This window comes from Gnatocerus cornutus, chromosome 5, assembly GCF_029298725.1.
Source record: "Gnatocerus cornutus isolate USDA-ARS CGAHR chromosome 5, icGnaCorn1.1, whole genome shotgun sequence".
Classification (NCBI taxonomy): domain Eukaryota; kingdom Metazoa; phylum Arthropoda; class Insecta; order Coleoptera; family Tenebrionidae; genus Gnatocerus; species Gnatocerus cornutus.
In genome coordinates, this window is record NC_142237.1 from 4292734 (window position 1) to 4311030 (window position 18297).

The window sequence follows — 18297 nt, forward strand, 5'->3', positions numbered from 1 at the left end:
TTCTTAGCGAGAATCTATAAATTTCAATAATGAAACTGAAGAATCTGACAAAAACCTAAAGAAGCTTAAAAGGCTTTAAAAATCGAATCTAAAAGTCTAAAGCTGAAAAAGCGCGAGAGGATCGAAAGTAACTGAAAAGAATCTAAAAAGTTTTTCGAGAAAATTTTAAGAAATAATAAAGTCACCACCACACAATTTCGCTCAAATTAAAAGTAAACTTGGTTGTATTCTATTGTAATTTATTCGGTGTTATACATCGACAACAAAAATACATTTAACAATTTACATAAAGTAGGTATATAAATTCTGATCTAGATTTGGGCACTCCTACTCTTATAGAAGAAAGCTTAAAACAAAAATTAAGGAATGTGAAAACTAAACAAGAAAGAATTCATATTGCACTTAATCCAAGTCCACGCCATTCGGAACAGTTTTATAATAAAATTATACAAACACAACAACACACAATAATACTCTATATAAATACGTAGTTCATCCTTCCCATGTTTAGTCTCTAAGATTAAGTCTTGGTGAAACACTACATATATTTCAGAACAATTAATTATAATTTTAGAATATGGAATTCTAAACATTTGACCAATCGGATGGCAACTACCATAAAACTTATGAAACACAACAACAATGGCACAAATAAATATTATATTAAAATAAATACGATTTAATTGTTAAGTTCTAAAATATTACGATTTTCGAGTGATTCTTTCAGCATATGGAATAACTGCAGCTGCTGTTCTGGTTTCAAATACAAAACCTGTGACAGCAACTTCTGCGGACTATCAGTCTGGATGAAACTGCTAATGTAAACATTGACGAAAGTGGCCATGAGGAACTGACAGTCGAATCTATCCATGATTCCACCGTGTCCAGGAATGATGTCGCCGAAATCCTGGACATGTCAAATATTAACTTTTTCCTAAAGTTCAATTCCTTACCTTAATTTTAAATGCTCGTTTAAAACCTGACGCGAAGAAACCTCCAAAAGGTCCGATCACGCTGCTAAATACTGAAAGCGAAAGCGAGTGCAGTACGAAAGGGTAGAGGTAAATTGTGTTTGAAACTCCAAACTAAAAAAATGAGGATTAATCACTGGAGATCGTCTGTAGAGGAATAACTTACAACACTCAACAGTCCAGAAAGCCAAGTGGAAAGATTATACTCCGTGGGACGAAAGAGGGCGCTGGGTTCGCATTCCATGGTCATTCGACCTAGAGTTTCACTGTATTCAATGGGGCAAACGAAGTACGGGTGTTGACACATAACGTACGAAATCTGAAATGTACAATTTATTTTAAAAATCAACAGGATTTTTTGATAAAATAATGTATAAAAATATCCGAACTATCTTGTGAACAGTTTTCTAGTTTTTGTACAGTTATTGACATAGTTGGCTGGCAAATTGAATACATGTCTTAACATGACATAAAAATATAAAATATTAATTGACAAATTTTGTGTTAGTCAATAGGTACAGTAAACATTCGATTTAGTCACCCTGTCTAGAATCATTTTTTTTAAATTGCTTTTATCAAAAATCTTGGGGGAGTTGATAAGTAAATCCAAACTAGTAACCTCCCTAAATTTCATTGCCGTGGCGTAAAAACTTCCAGAGTTACAAATTTTTATTTTCAAAAATTGGAAAATTTTAGTTCATTTAAATAAAAAATTCTAAAAACTGTGTCTTTTGCTTTACAACGTTCAAATTTGGGGGAGTTGATAAGTAGATCTAAACTAGTCACCTTCCTAAATTTCATTGCCGTGGCGTAAAGACTTTCAAAATTACAAATTTTTCACTTCAAAAGTTGGAAATTTTAAGTTCATCTGCGAAATAAAAAATCTAAAAGCTGCGTCTTTTGCTCTACAACGTTCAAATTTGGGGGAGTTAATAAGTAAATTCGAACTAAGAACGTCCCTAAATTTCATTTCCGTAGCATAAAAACGTCCAGAGTTACAAATTTTTATTTTCAAAAATTGGAAAATTTTAGTTCATTTAAATAAATAATTTTAAAATCTGTGTCTTTTGCTCTATAACGTTCAAATTTGGGGGAATTGATAAGTAGATCCAATCTAGCAACCTCCCTAAATTTCATTTCCGCGGCATAAAAACGTCCAGAGTTATAAATTTTTATTTTCAAAAATTGGAAAATTTTAGTTCATTTAAATAAATAATTCTAAAAACTATGTCTTTTGCTCTACAACGTTCAAATTTGGGGGAGTTAATAAGTAAATTCGAACTAAGAACGTCCCTAAATTTCATTTCCGTAGCATAAAAACGTCCAGAGTTACAAATTTTTATTTTCAAAAATTGGAAAATTTTAGTTCATTTAAATAAATAATTTTAAAATCTGTGTCTTTTGCTCTACAACGTTCAAATTTGGGGGAACTGATAAGTAGATCTAAACTAGTAACCTTCTTAAATTTCATTGCCGTGGCGTAAAAACTTCCAGAGTTTTCAAATGTTTCATTTCAAAAATTGGAAATTTTAAGTTCATCTGCGAAATAAAAAATTCAAAAAACTCCGTCTTTTGAGCTACAACGTTCAATTTTGGGGAATTTGACAAGTAGATCCAAACTAGTAATCTCCCTAAATTTCATTTCCGTGGCATAAAAACGTCTAGAGTTACAAATTTTTATTTTCAAAAATTGGAAAATTTTAGTTCATTTAAATAAAAAATTCTAAAAACTGTGTCTTTTGCTCTACAACGTTCAAATTTGTGAGAGTTGATAAGTAGATCTAAACTAGTAACCTTCCTGAATTTCATTGCTGTGGCGAAAAAACTTCCAGAATTACAAATTTTTCATTTCAAAAATTGGAAATTTTAAGTTCATCTGCGAAATACAAAATTCTAATAGCTGCGTCTTTTGCTCTACAACGTTCAATTTTAGAGGAGTTGACAAGTAGGTCCAATCTAGTAACTTCCCTGAATTTCATTGGCGTGGCGTAAAAACTTCCAAAGTTACAAATTTTTCATTTCAAAAATTGGAAATTTTAAGTTTATCTGCGAAATAAAAAATTGTAAAAACTGCGTCTTTTGCTTTACAACGTTCAATTTTAGAGCAGTTGACAAGTAGATCCAAACTAGTAACCACCCTAAATTTCATTTCCGTGGCATAAAAACGTCCAGAGTAATAAATTTTTATTTTCAAAAATTGGAAAATTTCTAGTTCATTTAAATAAATAATTCTAAAAACTGTGTCTTTTGCTCTACAACGTTCAAGTTTGGGGGAGTTGATAAGTAAATCCGAACTAAAAACCTCCCTAAATTTCATTGTCGTGGCGTAAAAACTTCCAGAGTTACAAGCTTTTCATTTCAAAAATTGGAAATTTTAAGTTCATCTGCGAAATACAAAATTCTAAAAACTGCGTCTTTTGCTCTACAACATTCAACTTTTGGGGATTCGACAAGTAGATCCAAACTAGTAACCCACCTAAATTTCATTTCCGCGGCATAAAAACGTCCAGAGTTATAAATTTTTATTTTCAAAAATTGGAAAATTTTAGTTCATTTAAATAAAAAATTCAAAAAACTGTGTCTTTTGCTCTACAACGTTCAAGTTTGGGGGAGTTGATAAGTAAATCCGAACTAAAAACCTCCCTAAATTTCATTGCCGTGGCGTAAAAACTTCCAGAGTTACAAATTTTTATTTTAAAAAATTGGAAAATTTTAGTTCATTTAAATAAAAAATTCTAAAAACTGTGTCTTTTGCTCTACAACGTTCAAATTTGGGGGAGTTGATAAGTAAATTCGAACTAAGAACGTCCCTAAATTTCATTGTCGTGGCGTAAAAACTTCCAGAGTTACAAATTTTTCATTTCAAAAATTGGAAATTTTAAGTTCATCTGCGACATAAAAAAATTCTAAAAGCTGCGTCTTTTGCTCTACAACGTTCATTTTTGGGGGATTTGACAAGTAGACCCAAACTAGTAATTTCCCTAAATTTCATTTCCGTGGCATAAAAACGTCCAGAGTTACAAATTTTTATTTTCAAAAATTGGAAAATTTTAGTTCATTTAAATAAATAATTTTAAAATCTGTGTCTTTTGCTCTACAACGTTCAAATTTGGGGGAATTGATAAGTAGATCCAATCTAGCAACCTCCCTAAATTTTATTGCCGTGGTGTAAAAACTTCCAAAGTTACAAGTTTTTCATTTCAAAAATTGGAAATTTTAAGTTCATCTTCAAAATAAAAAATTCTACAAACTCCGTCTTTTGCTCTACAACGTTCAACTTTAGAAGAGTTGACAAGTAGGTCCAAACTCAAACTCAAACTAGTAACTTCCCTGAATTTCATTGTCGTGGCGTAAAAACTCTCAGAGTTACAAATTTTTTATTTTCGAAAATTGGAAATCTTTAGTTCATCTCCAAAATAAAAAAATTCTAATAACTGTGTTTTTTGCTCTATAAAGTTCTAATTTGGAGGAGTTATTAACCAGATCCAGACTAGTAACCTCCTTAAATTTCATTGACGTGGCGTAAAAACTTACAGTTACAAATTTTTATTTTTGAAAAATTGAAAGTTTTTAGTTCATTTGCGAAATAAAAAATTCTAAAAACTGTGTCTTTTGCTCTACAACGTTCTAATTTGTGGGAGTTGATGAAATTTCATTGTCACAGCGTAAAAACTCCTAGAGTTACAAATTTTTATTTTCACAAATTGGAAATTTTTATTTCATCCGTAAAACAAAAAAATTTTGAAACAAAAAATCAATAATAAACAATTAAGAAATGTGGGACAAGGAAAAGAGCTTAAACAATAACGAAAGAGGTGTAAACTAAAAGAATAGAAATTAAAGAGAATTTCTGACGATACCTCAATCAGAATAAATACAAACAAAGAGAGGAAAAATAGTAAAAAAATATTATTAGTGTTAGTAGACAAACAACGAAAAATTAACAATAAAAGACAAGAAACAAAAATTAAAGAAATACTTTGTAAATACAAATATAGAAAACTACGAAAAATATCAATTCTCAAGAGCAAGAACAAACAGTAAGATAAAACAAGAAAAGGAAAAAACATGGAAAATTTAAGAAGAAATTAACAGAAACATCCTTTAGAACTAAAAACACTATCTCTTCTGTTTTTGCATCTTTAACACTGCTATTTTAGCGACTGACAGTTGATGTGATTATATTGAATGACAGAAACTAAATTAGTTGACAATATCAAAGGTTGCTTATAACAAATGTTTCTTATATCAAAGGTGACTACATCGAATAATCATTGTATATATCAAGACGTACGTGATATTTGATGAACACTTGGAGAAAACTGAATGTGCGTCAGGTGTTATTTTATATAAAAACAAGCAGGAAAATCAAATTCAGGTGAGTTTTACACATTCTTTTCAATTAAATTGTCAAAGTCATGTTATCCCTGCAACTAATTAATCTTTCTCGTCATATGTTCAAGATATCTTGATAATTAATACCGCATGGCAAATCAATCAATTTTCAAAGAAAACAATGAAATAACCTTTGTGTTCCCACACAAAGTGTGATTAAGAAAAATCGAAAATTACAAATTTAATCATATGTCTATAAATCAATTAGCAAATTTGGTGAATTGATTTCGCATTTTTTGACTTGTCATTTTATAAATGCATTTTTTGACCTTACGAATTGTAAACCTCAAATTAACATTCAAATGATATCTTCGGAAACATTATATTTGATTGATTGATCATCAAAGTGGTGTCTACCTAAATTAATATCTGAATTAAGACAATATTTCTTTTTTCAAAGTCATATTAAAACATTTTTTGTACAGTGTCATCTTGTGTACTTTTTGTGCACCAACTACAGAATTGACAGAATTGACAGATGACAAAATTTATAAATGTCAGATGTGACAGTTCTCATGAATTTTGAAAAATCCAATCATTTAAATTAAAAGTTTTTCGGACAAAAAGTTTAATACAACTCTTGTGCGTTAACCATTTTACAGCGCTCAATCATTCAAACTGATTTCGCGCTGTAAAATACAAGGTGTTTATAAATGTTTTTAGCATCAAGGGTGGCTATAAAATGTCAAAGAAATTTGCACATTACAGATGTGGGTTTCGATTTTTCAACTGACATTTTCAGTTAACTTCAATAATGGAGCAAAGTAAATTTTAAGAAATAAACTGTTCTAGTTGTGGTTTAAAACCTGAAAATCAAAAACTTGGACACAAAACTGTAACTGAAACGTCATGGACGTAAGTAACAGAAATAATTCTCAAAATAGTTATATTAACTATGAAAACAAAGCGGCAAAATAATGCACGGCAGGAATTCCAGAGTCACCCTTGATGCTAGAAACATTTATAAACACCTTAGATAAGTTGCCACACGCGACTGTAAATAATTATTTTCAGCTTAAGTTGTCCATGATTAATGTTGTTCCTCGAATAAAAAAAAAGAGAATAAGGTTTAGATCAATATCGATTATACACAACGCTATAAAAATTGACATTTTGACTTTACACAAATAACGGGTTATTAATTATTATTAAACATTTTCGTTTAAACTAGGCATTGTCGTATTAATCTGACGATACAAATTTTATTGCAATTCTATTACTCAAAGCCTAATAATATAATTTTTGCCGTCAGGTTAATAGGACAATGCCTAGTATAAAAGAACATGTTTAATAAACTCAGGCGTGAGTGTAATTTTTGAAATGGCACTTAGCTTGTTATGCCACGTCTTCAATTACTAAATCAAATTTATTTGTGACAATTTAAGTTTTTCTGTCAAAATTGTCAAAGAGGGACAGTTATTTTCTTAGGATTTTTCAATGAATTGCATCGTGCATTAAACGTTGTCCGCACCTCTGGCTGAAAGATCGGTTACGCGTTTAGACTAATCCTCCTTCGTCGGGCCTCACCTTTCGATTGCGGGCGTAATCTATCTTTCTTTATACAGGCTGTCCCAAAACTCGTGTCCCATAGAAAAAAGACTTATGGAGGCAACAATTTTGAACCAAAATTTCGAAACAAACAAAAAATAATCGAGTTGAGACAAAAAAACGTTAGCCAATCCGGAAGCTAAACAGAATTTGAAAATCGGTAACTATGGACACATACTATCGTCCATTGGTCAGGTAAACATTACACTCTCGTTGCCTAGGAAAATGGGATGATCTTTTACTCCACCTCTAGAAGAAGCTTTCTAGATTGGTTGTTAATTTTTTGCACTTAATCAATATTTGTTTTGAAATTTATCATCTGTATTGCTGTCGGCACCCTCCCATGCTCTATGGGTCATGAGTTCTGGGACAACCTGTATGTAAATATCTATGAAATAATGACACCTTCACTTTATCATTTAATTTTTCTGCAACAAATTTACATAAGAAAAATACCCACAGAACTTTGAAACTGTTTATCTAGTAGAAAACACATTCATTAACAGTCATGCGGTACATGTAGAATACATTAATTACCACAAGCAAAAAATAATTCTTTTTGTTTTCAAATTTTTCAATCAAAATAACAATAAGACAATTAAACACAGGTTTTTTTGAAACGCATGAACAAAAAGAGTGCTAATTCTTTGTCACAAGTTGAACCAATTAAGAGAAAAAAGTTTTAGTAAAAGTCTTTTTTAAGCGACTTAAACTGAACATGGAATTTTTAAGCCTTAAAAGCGGCCTAAAAGTAAGTCTTTTCTGGCCGCAAACATTTTTGGCCGATCTATGGTGGCGCCATCTATCTATAGTTTTGCATATTACATCAAGATACCGACATTATCCCCAATTTTATGATTATTTGGGTTAAATCAAATAATATAAATTATATATAAATATATAATTATATATAAATAAATTTAATCAAATTTAATGATGTCGCCTAAAAAATCTTGTGTGTATCACGGCTAAAAAGTGCCATTTTGCCCTCGCCTTCTTTCTGGCCTCCGCTGTCACCTCGGCCCTTTTTGGCCGTGTTACACACAAGATTTTTTAGGCGACATCATTAAATTTACAAATTAATTAATTTTTATTTATGATTTATTGATTTAATCAATTATAGCAACTAAATAAATGTAAATATTTGTGAATCCTTCAGAAAAGTTCATATTTTCTTTATTTACATTTGTAGTTTCAGCACGTGTAGCTTCACAATTTGTATGAATTAGTTTTAATGTGTTTTTTAATGTTATTTTAAGTATAAAAATTGAGGGTAATATCGGTATCTTGACGTAATATGCAAAACTATGGATAGATGGCGCCACCATAGATCGGTCGAAAATGTTTGCGGCCAGAAAAGACTCACTTTTAGGCCGCTTTTAAGGCCTAAAAATTAGATTTTCAGTTAAAGTCGCCTAAAAAAATATTTTTGACATGGACATGGTTAGGGCTGCGTTTTAAAGAAGTAAATGTTAACAAAACAGTATTCTTGCCTCTAGGAAGAATTTTTGCACTAAATTCAAATCTGCTACATGTGTCACAGTGACATGTTGGAAAAACAAGTTCAACCTGCAATAATCGTGTCTACATGAACATTTAAGTTTTAGAAGTGTTTAGAGAAACACAGTGTCGTAGATTTTTTTTGATTGCGATGGTAGGTAAAAATTATTACAAATTCCGAGATACTTTACTTTTCTTGTTTACCGATTAGTCAATAGCTGTAACGTTAAATAACACCCTGTTTATACAATTATTGTTTTAACTTGATTATTTGAATTTGAACTTGGACTTTTAACTTGATTTGTATTCCGCAACGGAGTAGATACTTAAATTTATGATAATTATAGTGACTACGCAATGATTTTATTTAAACTCTGTGTTTATTGTTTCTTTTTTTAGGCTTTTGCACTACTCTGAAATGTGCAAAATATTTAAAATAAGTTGAAGATCTACAGGGCTTCTATACCATCCAGTGTGTCCTGAGAAACAGAAGACTTGAATCCATAGCCATGATTTACCACTTATCTCAAATGGTGAACTATTTTACAGATTTTACAGTAAAAGTCGAACTTTATTTTTGCTTTTGTGGCTTGTCATTAGTCAACAATAAGCCTTTCAATTCATTTGTGAACAATCAATGTTGATAAAATTTTAGTAAATAATTTATTTATACAAAGAGGCCCACCTAAGACTTTGTTATTTATGAACGAATTTTAATGAAATTTAACACCAACATAGCTGAAGAGGAAACGATTGATTTGTCATCACAGATGACACTCTCAAAAAGACTAATAATAAATTAAAGTTAAATTATAAAGCGTCAATATTAGCAGGTGTTTGCTGAAGATCAACCGTCTAGCACAGTAACCTTGGGGGTGCGGGAAAGTATTTTTGGGGGTGTTTTTCAATGGGGTGCGGAGATCTATTTTCAGATTCAAAGGGTAGCGGCCCATTTAAAAGATTAAAAAACACTGGTCTAGCAGCTCGAGTTTTCAAGAAATAAGGCCAACACTATAAGTTAACATTTCCAAAAGCAACAAAATCATCCCTGACATCTATTTTTGACAGAGGTAATAATTATTATAATTAATTTCAAGCTACAGAGGCCTAATTCGGGTCTATTATGGTTTGTTCTTTCGATCTTTTGAAAATTATTGCAATGCAAGAAATTCAAATTTGTACAAATGCACAGAATCAACGCTTTCATTTGTTATTTCAAAGATATCATTACTAAACTGTTTCAAGAAAATAGCTGCCTATTTTTTATGGCAAAATTAATTAATTCTCTTAAAGTGAAACTTGAACACTTGTTACAAAAAATTTCAAAAAACAAAACTGACGATCGCTGTGATTTTTATGACGAGTTTTAGAATTGGCTTTGACAGAGTGCTTTAACTCCTCGATCAGCCAATTAAACTTGAGACTTCTTACTTAGCAATTTTTTAATTTTTAGTTATTACAATTGTTAGTTCTGAAAGAATTGCGGAATGTTGCTACATCACTTCAAGTCCCGTTGAGTTGGTGTCAAAATTTTTTGAGTAAGTCGATTTTGCGTGGCTGTGTACTAAATTTGGCCATTGCCATTCCCATAAAACAGTTTAATTAATGTCAAATTAAGCCTCAGGTATTCAATAATCTTCGTTACAAATTTTATTAAACTCCGTTCACAAAATAACAAAGATATTTGGTTAGAAAGTCTTAGGTGGGCCATTTTGTATAGTTCATATTATTATTATGCCATTCATTCTAATTGTCACTCGATATAAGTACACATAATCATTATGTTATTTGTACGTTGCATGTCTGTATGCTTTGATTTTGACCTTGGCTACTTTTTCAGTATTACTGGCATTTTCCATATCTTTTAATTACTAATCCAACTGCGAATTAAATGGCTATTTATGAAACTAGAAGCAGAAGTGATTCATTTTATCACTCAACATGCTATTGTGGATCGAAGTCGAAAACTAAGATAAAAGAAAGTTTTGTCTCGAGTTTCGTACAAGAATTTTTCTAGCCCAACAATAAAAAGGCATTAAATTAACGATTTCACATTTCCATTTCTCATATTTTGACAGTTTTTCTAACTATTTTCGGATTTTTGTTGATCTGATTTAAGTTCACCTAACTTTTAAGCCAATAGAATTATAGTTGAAACTATTCACTTTCTAACATTTTTATCACAATTACAATCGCGGAATCAAAATTTCGAACATCAAATTGATTGATGTTTAAAATTTGTAAACTGTCCTTTGTCTTTATAACCTTAAAATTTACAAACGGCACAGCAAGTGTCAAAAATTTACTTTGTATGTCAGTCACAATGACAATAAAGCTTGCTTCACATTGTCATGTCAAAAAGTGATGTTCGAAATTTTGATTCCGCGATAGTAATTGAACAAAATGCCAATCTGCTTGACATGTGTAACATAAGAATTTGGTCTTCGACAGAGTGCTGTGGCATATTTGTTTTTGATTGATCCAAATGAACGTTCAAATTTCGCACCAAAACCAATCTAAAGGCGGTTTGACACGATCACATTTTTTCTCAAATTTGTATTCGTAATTTTTCTTGCAAAAGACTTGTCACAAAATTCATGCAGCAAATTTTTTCCTGTTCGCTAACCTCCAAAATCAGTGGTTTATTCTCTTCGCTTGTTGTACTGCACAGAATTGTGAAAATATTTGTGAATTTTTTGAACAAGTTTTAAAATTTTTTTGCAAATATTTTCTCTAATTTTTCTGTTTGCCACGAGAATATTTGATTGAGAATTCAACTCACTATAGATTTGACCAATCAGAGACTTAAATTTTTTCAAATCAACCAATCACAGCAAACTTTTTTTGGAAATTCCACGAGTGAAATTTCCCGTGACAATTCCATCTAATTTTTATGAATAAAAATTTGAGAAAAAATTTGATCGCGTCAAACCGCCCTAACAAAAATTCTTAGCAAAAATCCTACTTTAGTCATGTAAGTAAAACAAAAAAGTCTGTTTCTTCAATAAAAGTTATAACAAAATTACAAAGATGACAAAGAGGCGATCAATTTAACTCTTTGAAATTTGAAATAAAGTTCAGATATTTTTGTATATGAATTAGTTTTTAACCTCAAACCGTCAAAAAGACATTTTGACATTACCGACAGGACTACCAACAGATTACAAACTTCAAAGCCGACTTATGCCATTTGCTCGAGAATTTCCAGAAAATGCGGTAAGTTTGAATATTTACTTTAACTGTAACATTAATTTTTACATTTCAGAACTTCATTGATATCAACAGTAAAGATAGATTTAGTAAAATACATGTTTTATTCATTAATTATTGTCCATTTCCGACCAAATTACGTGAATATAAAAGTGTGTCATTCATTTTAACATTTCAAAGTCACAGGGAGTTGTAATGACCTTAGAGGTAATTTAACCGATCTTGGTTTTATTGGTTATAAACGTACGATTGACATAACACTAATTAAAAAGCTTCTCACTAAATTGTTATAAACTTGACATACACATTAGTACTGATAATACATACTTAACAATGTTTTAATAGATAAACAAATGTACACTAACGAATTAAAGCCTAAGCTGTCGATAAATAATAGAATCCATATGAAAGCATGGCCACAAAGGAAATTAAAGGATTAGATAAGTATCGTTTATAACTCGGAGTGAACGAATCTGGTTATAAACATTGTTATTGACAACTGTTTTAACAAAGTTGTTTTAAACATTGTTCGCTGTTTAATTTTAACGGAAAATCCTCCACTAAATATTTAATAATGTAAATAATAATTTTAGCCCCTTGACACAATCGTTACTTTCGTTTTAATACAACTTTACCTTGCACGAAATGATTTCAGCATTTTTCCATTTCCGTTGTTTTTATTTACATTTTGTAATGGCCATACATATTTCATTACTTAATATACATGAATTTTTGGGTCAAAACTATGAGCAACCCCAGATAGAAATAAATAAATAAAAATGAATCCAATTGATGAATTTTAGTTATTTACGACATCGCTTTAAGGACATCGAGCTTTTACTGCCCGAATTAAATTAAAATGTGACGAAACAACAGAAAACTTACCATAACTCCAAAAAATACAGTCGAAATTCCTCCCCCGATGAATCCTTCCCATGTTTTCTTTGGTGACAACTTGATCAGCGGAGTTTTTCCAAAGAAAAATCCGAAAACGTACGCCATAATATCATTACAAATGATCATGGATACGGGAACTATAAACCAAATAAGTCCTTCGAAAATATTCTTAATGATTAAATAGGACTGTGTGACTACAATGAGCAAAGCGACGTGGGTCCAAGCAAACAGTGAGAATTGCTTCATGTAGTATTTCTTGACTAGACTCAACACAAACCATACGAATCCCCCGCAATATAAACAGAAAGATATAAATCGGTGATATGTCACTAACCCTCTAAGAAAATCCTGAAACTTGAACATTAAAACCTGTTGTGAGACAAATCAAAGACTTACAGTTCTGTTGATTGCCACTCCAAAATAATCAACCAAGTTCTCTCCATAGAAGAAATAATTTGAAGTCATCAGGAAATACCAGGAAAGAGACCTGAACCAAGGAAGACCATGGATGCGGTATACCGCATAGCCTATGTTAATAATTTCTTGGAAACACTTTACTTGTACAACTAAAGTCTGCAACAAGGTCGTTAGACAAAATCTTTACAATGTTGTTGTTTATACAGTTATCATTAATGCAAGAGGGCCCCCATAAATGACTATAAGGAAAAATGAGATCATTAGCAAGCTGAAAATGCCCCGTACGAACCAGTTGCGCCATTTCTCTGGCAAGTCTTGAAGTAAATATTCTAACACTGAAGGGGCTTTGTCTGTTCCTGTTGGAACTGTCTTCGACAAGTTGACGGAGGCTCCCAGCTTGTCGTCCTCGCTATCCACCTATTTTACGCACAATATTAATAAATTAAAGATGACATAAACTGTAAATTTTCTCATGATAATATAAACATTATTTTATCTGATTACAACTGTCAATTAAATTACTAGTTCATTATTCAATTAAAAAACTGTAAAAACGCATGCAAAATGGAATTTGAGATTTACAGAAATGTAAACAAGCAATGTGATTCAGCAAATGTGCAAATAATTTTTTTTTCCTGTACTTACATGGTCGCTTTCGGCTGATTCTGGAGTCTTCACATCCGAATCTTTGCGTTTCCTCACTTCCGACATGATAGTAGATAGTAATTAGATCAAATACTCACACAAGTGCTAATGTTATTGTATTGTAGAATTTGGCTTCTTATTTAAATATCAAAATCAATATATACAAAACCTTGAATATAGGTTATCATTTGAGCGCCGTCTGTCAAACAGTGACAGCAATCTTTATCGGTAACTCGATGTAGGTAACTGCGCTACCTACTTACCGACTTGACGTCATCGGAAAAAAATTAATCAAATAAAAGCGTTTTTAAATCAATTGATAACTCTAGAAGCACGCATTGCGATTGTAAACAACTCTCGTTAAGTATTATCGACATCGAGAACTGTTTGTTGGCGTTTTCGGTTTATTTACCGTGACAGGTGACACATCTCAAGAGGGCGCTTTAGCCACAACTTTTTGATTAAAAATAAAAATTACGTGAAACCACAATAAAAATTACAGAGCAGTAAACTAAAAATTTAAAATGATTGTGAAGGCTACGTTTGGCCTTAAATCGGATGGAATATTTGGTATAATTTAGTGCAACAGATTTAGCTGTCATGGTAAATGACGTTTCTGTCAGTGCATAGGTTACGATTCGCGTAAACTGTCACCTCTGACAAATATCCAGTTCTGGGCGCTTAAACCTCAAACATTTCGGTATAAAAATAATCTGGATTTATAAATAATCCAACGTGAGCAAATTTGATGGTTGTGCACTGAGGGTGAAGATTACCATTTTGATAGTTCGAAGCAGTGACATGTCATAAACACTGAAATAATATGAATTCGGAATTGAAGAAACAAGATGTTAAATACGATTCAGCTTCCAACATTTCAAATTCCAATGGGGACATCTGTCGAATTTGTCATTGTGAAGCGGACACTGACAACCCTTTGCTATCACCCTGTTATTGCTCTGGTAGTTTGAAGTATGTGCATCAGTCTTGTCTTAGGCAGTGGTTGGCTGCATCCGATACCCGTTCTTGCGAGTTATGCAAGTTTAGCTTTATTTTGCAAACCAAAATCAAACCCTTATCAGAAGTGAGTATGAAAACTAGTCATGAACTGAATCTAGGTTTTGCTTTGTAGTGGAGAACTTTGGAGATGAGCAGCGTAGAACGAAGGCGTCTCTTGTGTGCCATTCTATTTCACTTTGTCGCGGCTGTGTGTGTAATATGGTCTCTGTTTGTGCTTATAGATAGGGCTGCAGAGGAAGTACAGAAGGGCCTTATTGGTAGAAATTAAACTCGACTTTTGCTTATAATAACATTTCTTTATAGCTTGGCCTTTTTGGACAAAGTTAGTTGTAGTTGCAGTTGGCTTTACAGGTGGTGCTGTGTTTATGTACATACAATGTCGGCAGTACTTACATCTTTTTGCAAGGTGGAAAGCACATAATAGGTAAGACAGTCTTACCACCTAAAAACCAAATAAAATTGTTTATTTTAGGATTATCTTAGTTCAGAACGCTCCAGAAAAGCCCCTCATGGCCCCACCTTCTCCAAGTTACATCTTCACCAGAAGTTCTCATCAGCAATATTCTCCTCAAGTTTTAGCTCATGGGAATTTCAACATACCACACGCAAATTCTGATTCCAATAATGATTCCCAACTGTGTTATGTTTTCGAAAAAGGGAATCTTGAGAAACCTAGCTTCTTAGGAAACAGTGGCTCGTCATCTCCCAAAGATGATATCCGCGTGGAAGACCTATGTGAGACAGTTTCTAGTGATAATTTTAATAATCCTTTGGCCAGTTCCATGCCTTCAGGAAGTATGAATCCAAGTACTAGAGAAATCTTAGCTTTAGATATTCACTGCTCTTCAAGAAGTGCAAATGAGTTTTCGCTTAACCACTCATCGAAGACTGATATTATCCGAAATAAGAGTTGTGTGTTTAAATCTTTGCCTAACTTAAACACTAGCAATGAAAACTTACTTGTGTAAATAAACCAATTATGTCTGAGTGTGTTTTTCTGTTCTATTATAACAAAGGCCGATTTTTTTACCACAACAATTACATTGAACTGCAGTAAATTATTCTTATCAAACTGGTCATACGTCATGAGCAACATGTTTACTTTTTTTTTATTATCTAAATATTTACATTTTATGCATGTTTGAGAAGGAATTTAACAATTTTTGGTCATTACTAGACTTGTTTCATACATCAAAAAATTAATTTTAAACACCACAAGAAAATTTGCAATTTTGGGGTGGCATATTACAAAATCACTGAAGAATGATTTTTTGTTTTGTAAAAATGTTGATGTTAAGGTTGTTTACTTGTTGTTTGGTATAATATTTAAAAACGATTGCTTTTATTAAAGGGAGAAAGTTTCGGTTTCACTATGTGAGAATGATTTCAATTACATATTAATTTAATAAATTTTCACAGTTTTTTCATATTTCTTGTGCGAAAGCGGTTACATTCGAATAATAAGTGGAATTTTTATTGGAAATTAAAGAAACTTTCGGGTCAATTCTTATTTCGTCGTCTAAGCGCCAACATCCGCTCAATTATGAAAATATTTTGTTACTACAAGGTGTTTATAAATGTTTCTAGCATCAAGGGTGGCTCTGGAATTCCTGTCGTACACTATTTTGCCGCTTTGTTTTCATAGTAAATATAACTATCTTGAAAATTATTTATAATGTTATTTAATTCAGTCAATGACGACTCAGTTACAGTTTTGTGTCCAAGTTTTTGATTTCCAGGTTTTAAACCACAACTATAACAGCTTATTTCTCAAAACTTACTTTGCTCCATATTTGAGGTTAACTACAAATGTCAGTTGAAAAATCTAAACTTGCATTTGTAATGAGCGGCAAATTTCTTTGACATTTCATAGCCACCCTTGATGCACTTTATAAACACCCTGTACAAGGTGTTTATGAATGTTTCTAGCATCAAAGGAGAACAAGGTGTTTATAAATGTTTCTAGCATCAAGGGAGACTCTGGAATTCCTGTCGTACATCATTTTGCCGCTTTGTTTTCATAGTGAATATGACTATCTTGAAAATTATTTACAATGTTACTGACGTCAATGACGACTCAGTTATATCGTTTTGTGTCCAATTTTTTGATTTTCAGGTTTTAAATCACAAATAGAACAGTTTATTTCTCAAAACTTAGTTTGCTCCATGTTTGAGGTTAACTGCAAATGTCAGTTAAAAAGTCAAAACCCACATTTGTAATGAGCGGCAAATTTCTTTGACATTTCATAGCCACCCTTGACGCTAGAAACATTTATAAACACCTTGTACTTTTTCTAAGATAAATTTTTCGCTGGAAACTTACTGGTGGAAATTATTTTTTGTATTTTTGAATAGATCTGACCTTAAGCTAAGATTTGATACCAATTAATTACACTGTCAAAAAAAGTTTTTTGCGCTCCCTTATGACTTTGTAAAAATTGAGATTGCGGTGTTTGCCGCTTAGGCGACGATTTCTATGTTGCTCTAGTTACTTGGTTAATTGGAATTTTTATCATTTTTCTCACGTTTTTCTGTTTAATTAAGATAATTGAAGACAGAGGTACATATACAGGATGGCTCATCTAAGATTTTCGAACCCGATATCTGTGTTATTTATGAACGGATTTTAATAAAATTTAAAACCAAGATAACTGAAGAGGGAAAAATTGATTTGGCATTGCCAGACAACACCCTTTTTTTAAAGCTTAATTTTATTTGTCTTAATTTAAATGTAAATCATTTAAAATTAATGTTATCCTTTAAAGCGGCAACAATAACATGCGTTCACTCGAAATCAACCATCTAGCACGTTAAGTTCCCAAAAAAATTATGCAAAAACTAAGCCAACATTTCCAAAAGCTACAAAATCTGTTGGACATGAAGAATGATTTGAACTTGGCGCTTTCTGTGACGTCATATTTATTGGACGGCATTTCATATCACAATACAGGTGTCCCAGAATTCGCAAAGGACTTGTTTACTCACAAATTCTTTCTTGCGTTCTAAGAGTGAATCTGCAAAAAAATCTAAACTTATTAGATTTTGCATTAGAGTTATTCAATGTTGATTAATCAGAAACGTTTTATAAATAAAAATTTGACTGTATTCCTGCATAAACCATGATTGGTTCCAATGAAATTTAATTTAATTTAAGGGTTTCTTTTTTTTTTCGTGATAAAATTACTATTTTGTAAAACTGTTTGCTATAAATCAATTCGGTGAGAAATCGAGTTATAAATAGAGTGCTAAATACAGTACATCCGGAAATTGGGTTGTCCAATGATACAGTATCACAGTGGTGCGCGACTTTCTGGACACCTGTATATTTAGATCTGCAGTCCAAGAAAAATGCAACTTCTTATTATTTGCCTAATTATTTATTATTATCTGTGCCAAGTTGCAATTACCTATCTTTAGCTCCAATTTTGTAAATTTTATGTCAAATTTATGAAAATTTATTATTCTTATGTATAATACTGTACCCAAATACAAAATTTTGGAGCACAAAAAACAAATTTTAAAAATGGACATTTTTGGGAAATTTTCGAAAATGTTATATTTACTTTTCTAATTGTGACAGATGACGCACTTCAAGTAAAATTCTGGAAATTGCGAGAATTTTTTTTAAATTGTTCCATTTTTCTTAGATTTCTTAGATTTTAGAGTTGCTAGTTTTATTTAGGTTAACTTAAAA

At 31.6% G+C, this 18297-nt stretch overlaps 2 protein-coding genes and 1 long non-coding RNA gene across 3 annotated transcripts; 2 read left to right on the forward strand and 1 right to left on the reverse strand.

Moving 5' to 3' along the window:
* Positions 1-222: 222 nt before the first annotated feature.
* On the reverse strand, positions 223-13809 carry Cds (CDP-diacylglycerol synthase). Its single transcript, XM_088035621.1, has 7 exons — positions 13584-13809; positions 13143-13355; positions 12918-13094; positions 12510-12869; positions 1138-1290; positions 954-1085; positions 223-907 (listed from the first exon to the last, which is right to left on the reverse strand). Exons 1-7 carry the CDS (start codon positions 13647-13649, stop codon positions 680-682), a joined length of 1329 nt encoding a protein of 442 aa, XP_087891747.1. The 5' UTR covers positions 13650-13809; the 3' UTR covers positions 223-679.
* On the forward strand, positions 5266-12377 carry LOC148173796 (uncharacterized). The gene is made up of 3 exons (XR_015770101.1): positions 5266-5349; positions 8814-11630; positions 11680-12377. It is a non-coding gene; the product is annotated as an uncharacterized LOC148173796 (long non-coding RNA).
* Positions 13810-14001: 192 nt separating the features above from the next.
* Positions 14002-15590, forward strand: LOC148173797 (E3 ubiquitin-protein ligase MARCHF8). Its single transcript, XM_088035622.1, has 4 exons — positions 14002-14667; positions 14716-14860; positions 14907-15027; positions 15076-15590. Exons 1-4 carry the CDS (start codon positions 14407-14409, stop codon positions 15569-15571), a joined length of 1023 nt encoding a protein of 340 aa, XP_087891748.1. The 5' UTR covers positions 14002-14406; the 3' UTR covers positions 15572-15590.
* Positions 15591-18297: the final 2707 nt, after the last annotated feature.

Bases quoted from the DNA above. Each gene is read 5' to 3' on its own strand.
- Cds (XM_088035621.1), bottom strand. From the start codon at position 13,649: ATGTCGGAAGTGAGGAAACGCAAAGATTCGGATGTGAAGACTCCAGAA. The intron at 13,095-13,142 runs GTATAAACAACA...ACCTTGTTGCAG, and splicing joins CTCTTGCATTAATGATAACT to ACTTTAGTTGTACAAGTAAA. The intron at 1,086-1,137 runs GTAAGTTATTCC...TCATTTTTTTAG, and splicing joins TTTCTGGACTGTTGAGTGTT to TTTGGAGTTTCAAACACAAT.
- LOC148173797 (XM_088035622.1), top strand. From the start codon at position 14,407: ATGAATTCGGAATTGAAGAAACAAGATGTTAAATACGATTCAGCTTCC. The intron at 14,861-14,906 runs GTAGAAATTAAA...ATTTCTTTATAG, and splicing joins AGTACAGAAGGGCCTTATTG to CTTGGCCTTTTTGGACAAAG. The intron at 15,028-15,075 runs GTAAGACAGTCT...TGTTTATTTTAG, and splicing joins AGGTGGAAAGCACATAATAG to GATTATCTTAGTTCAGAACG.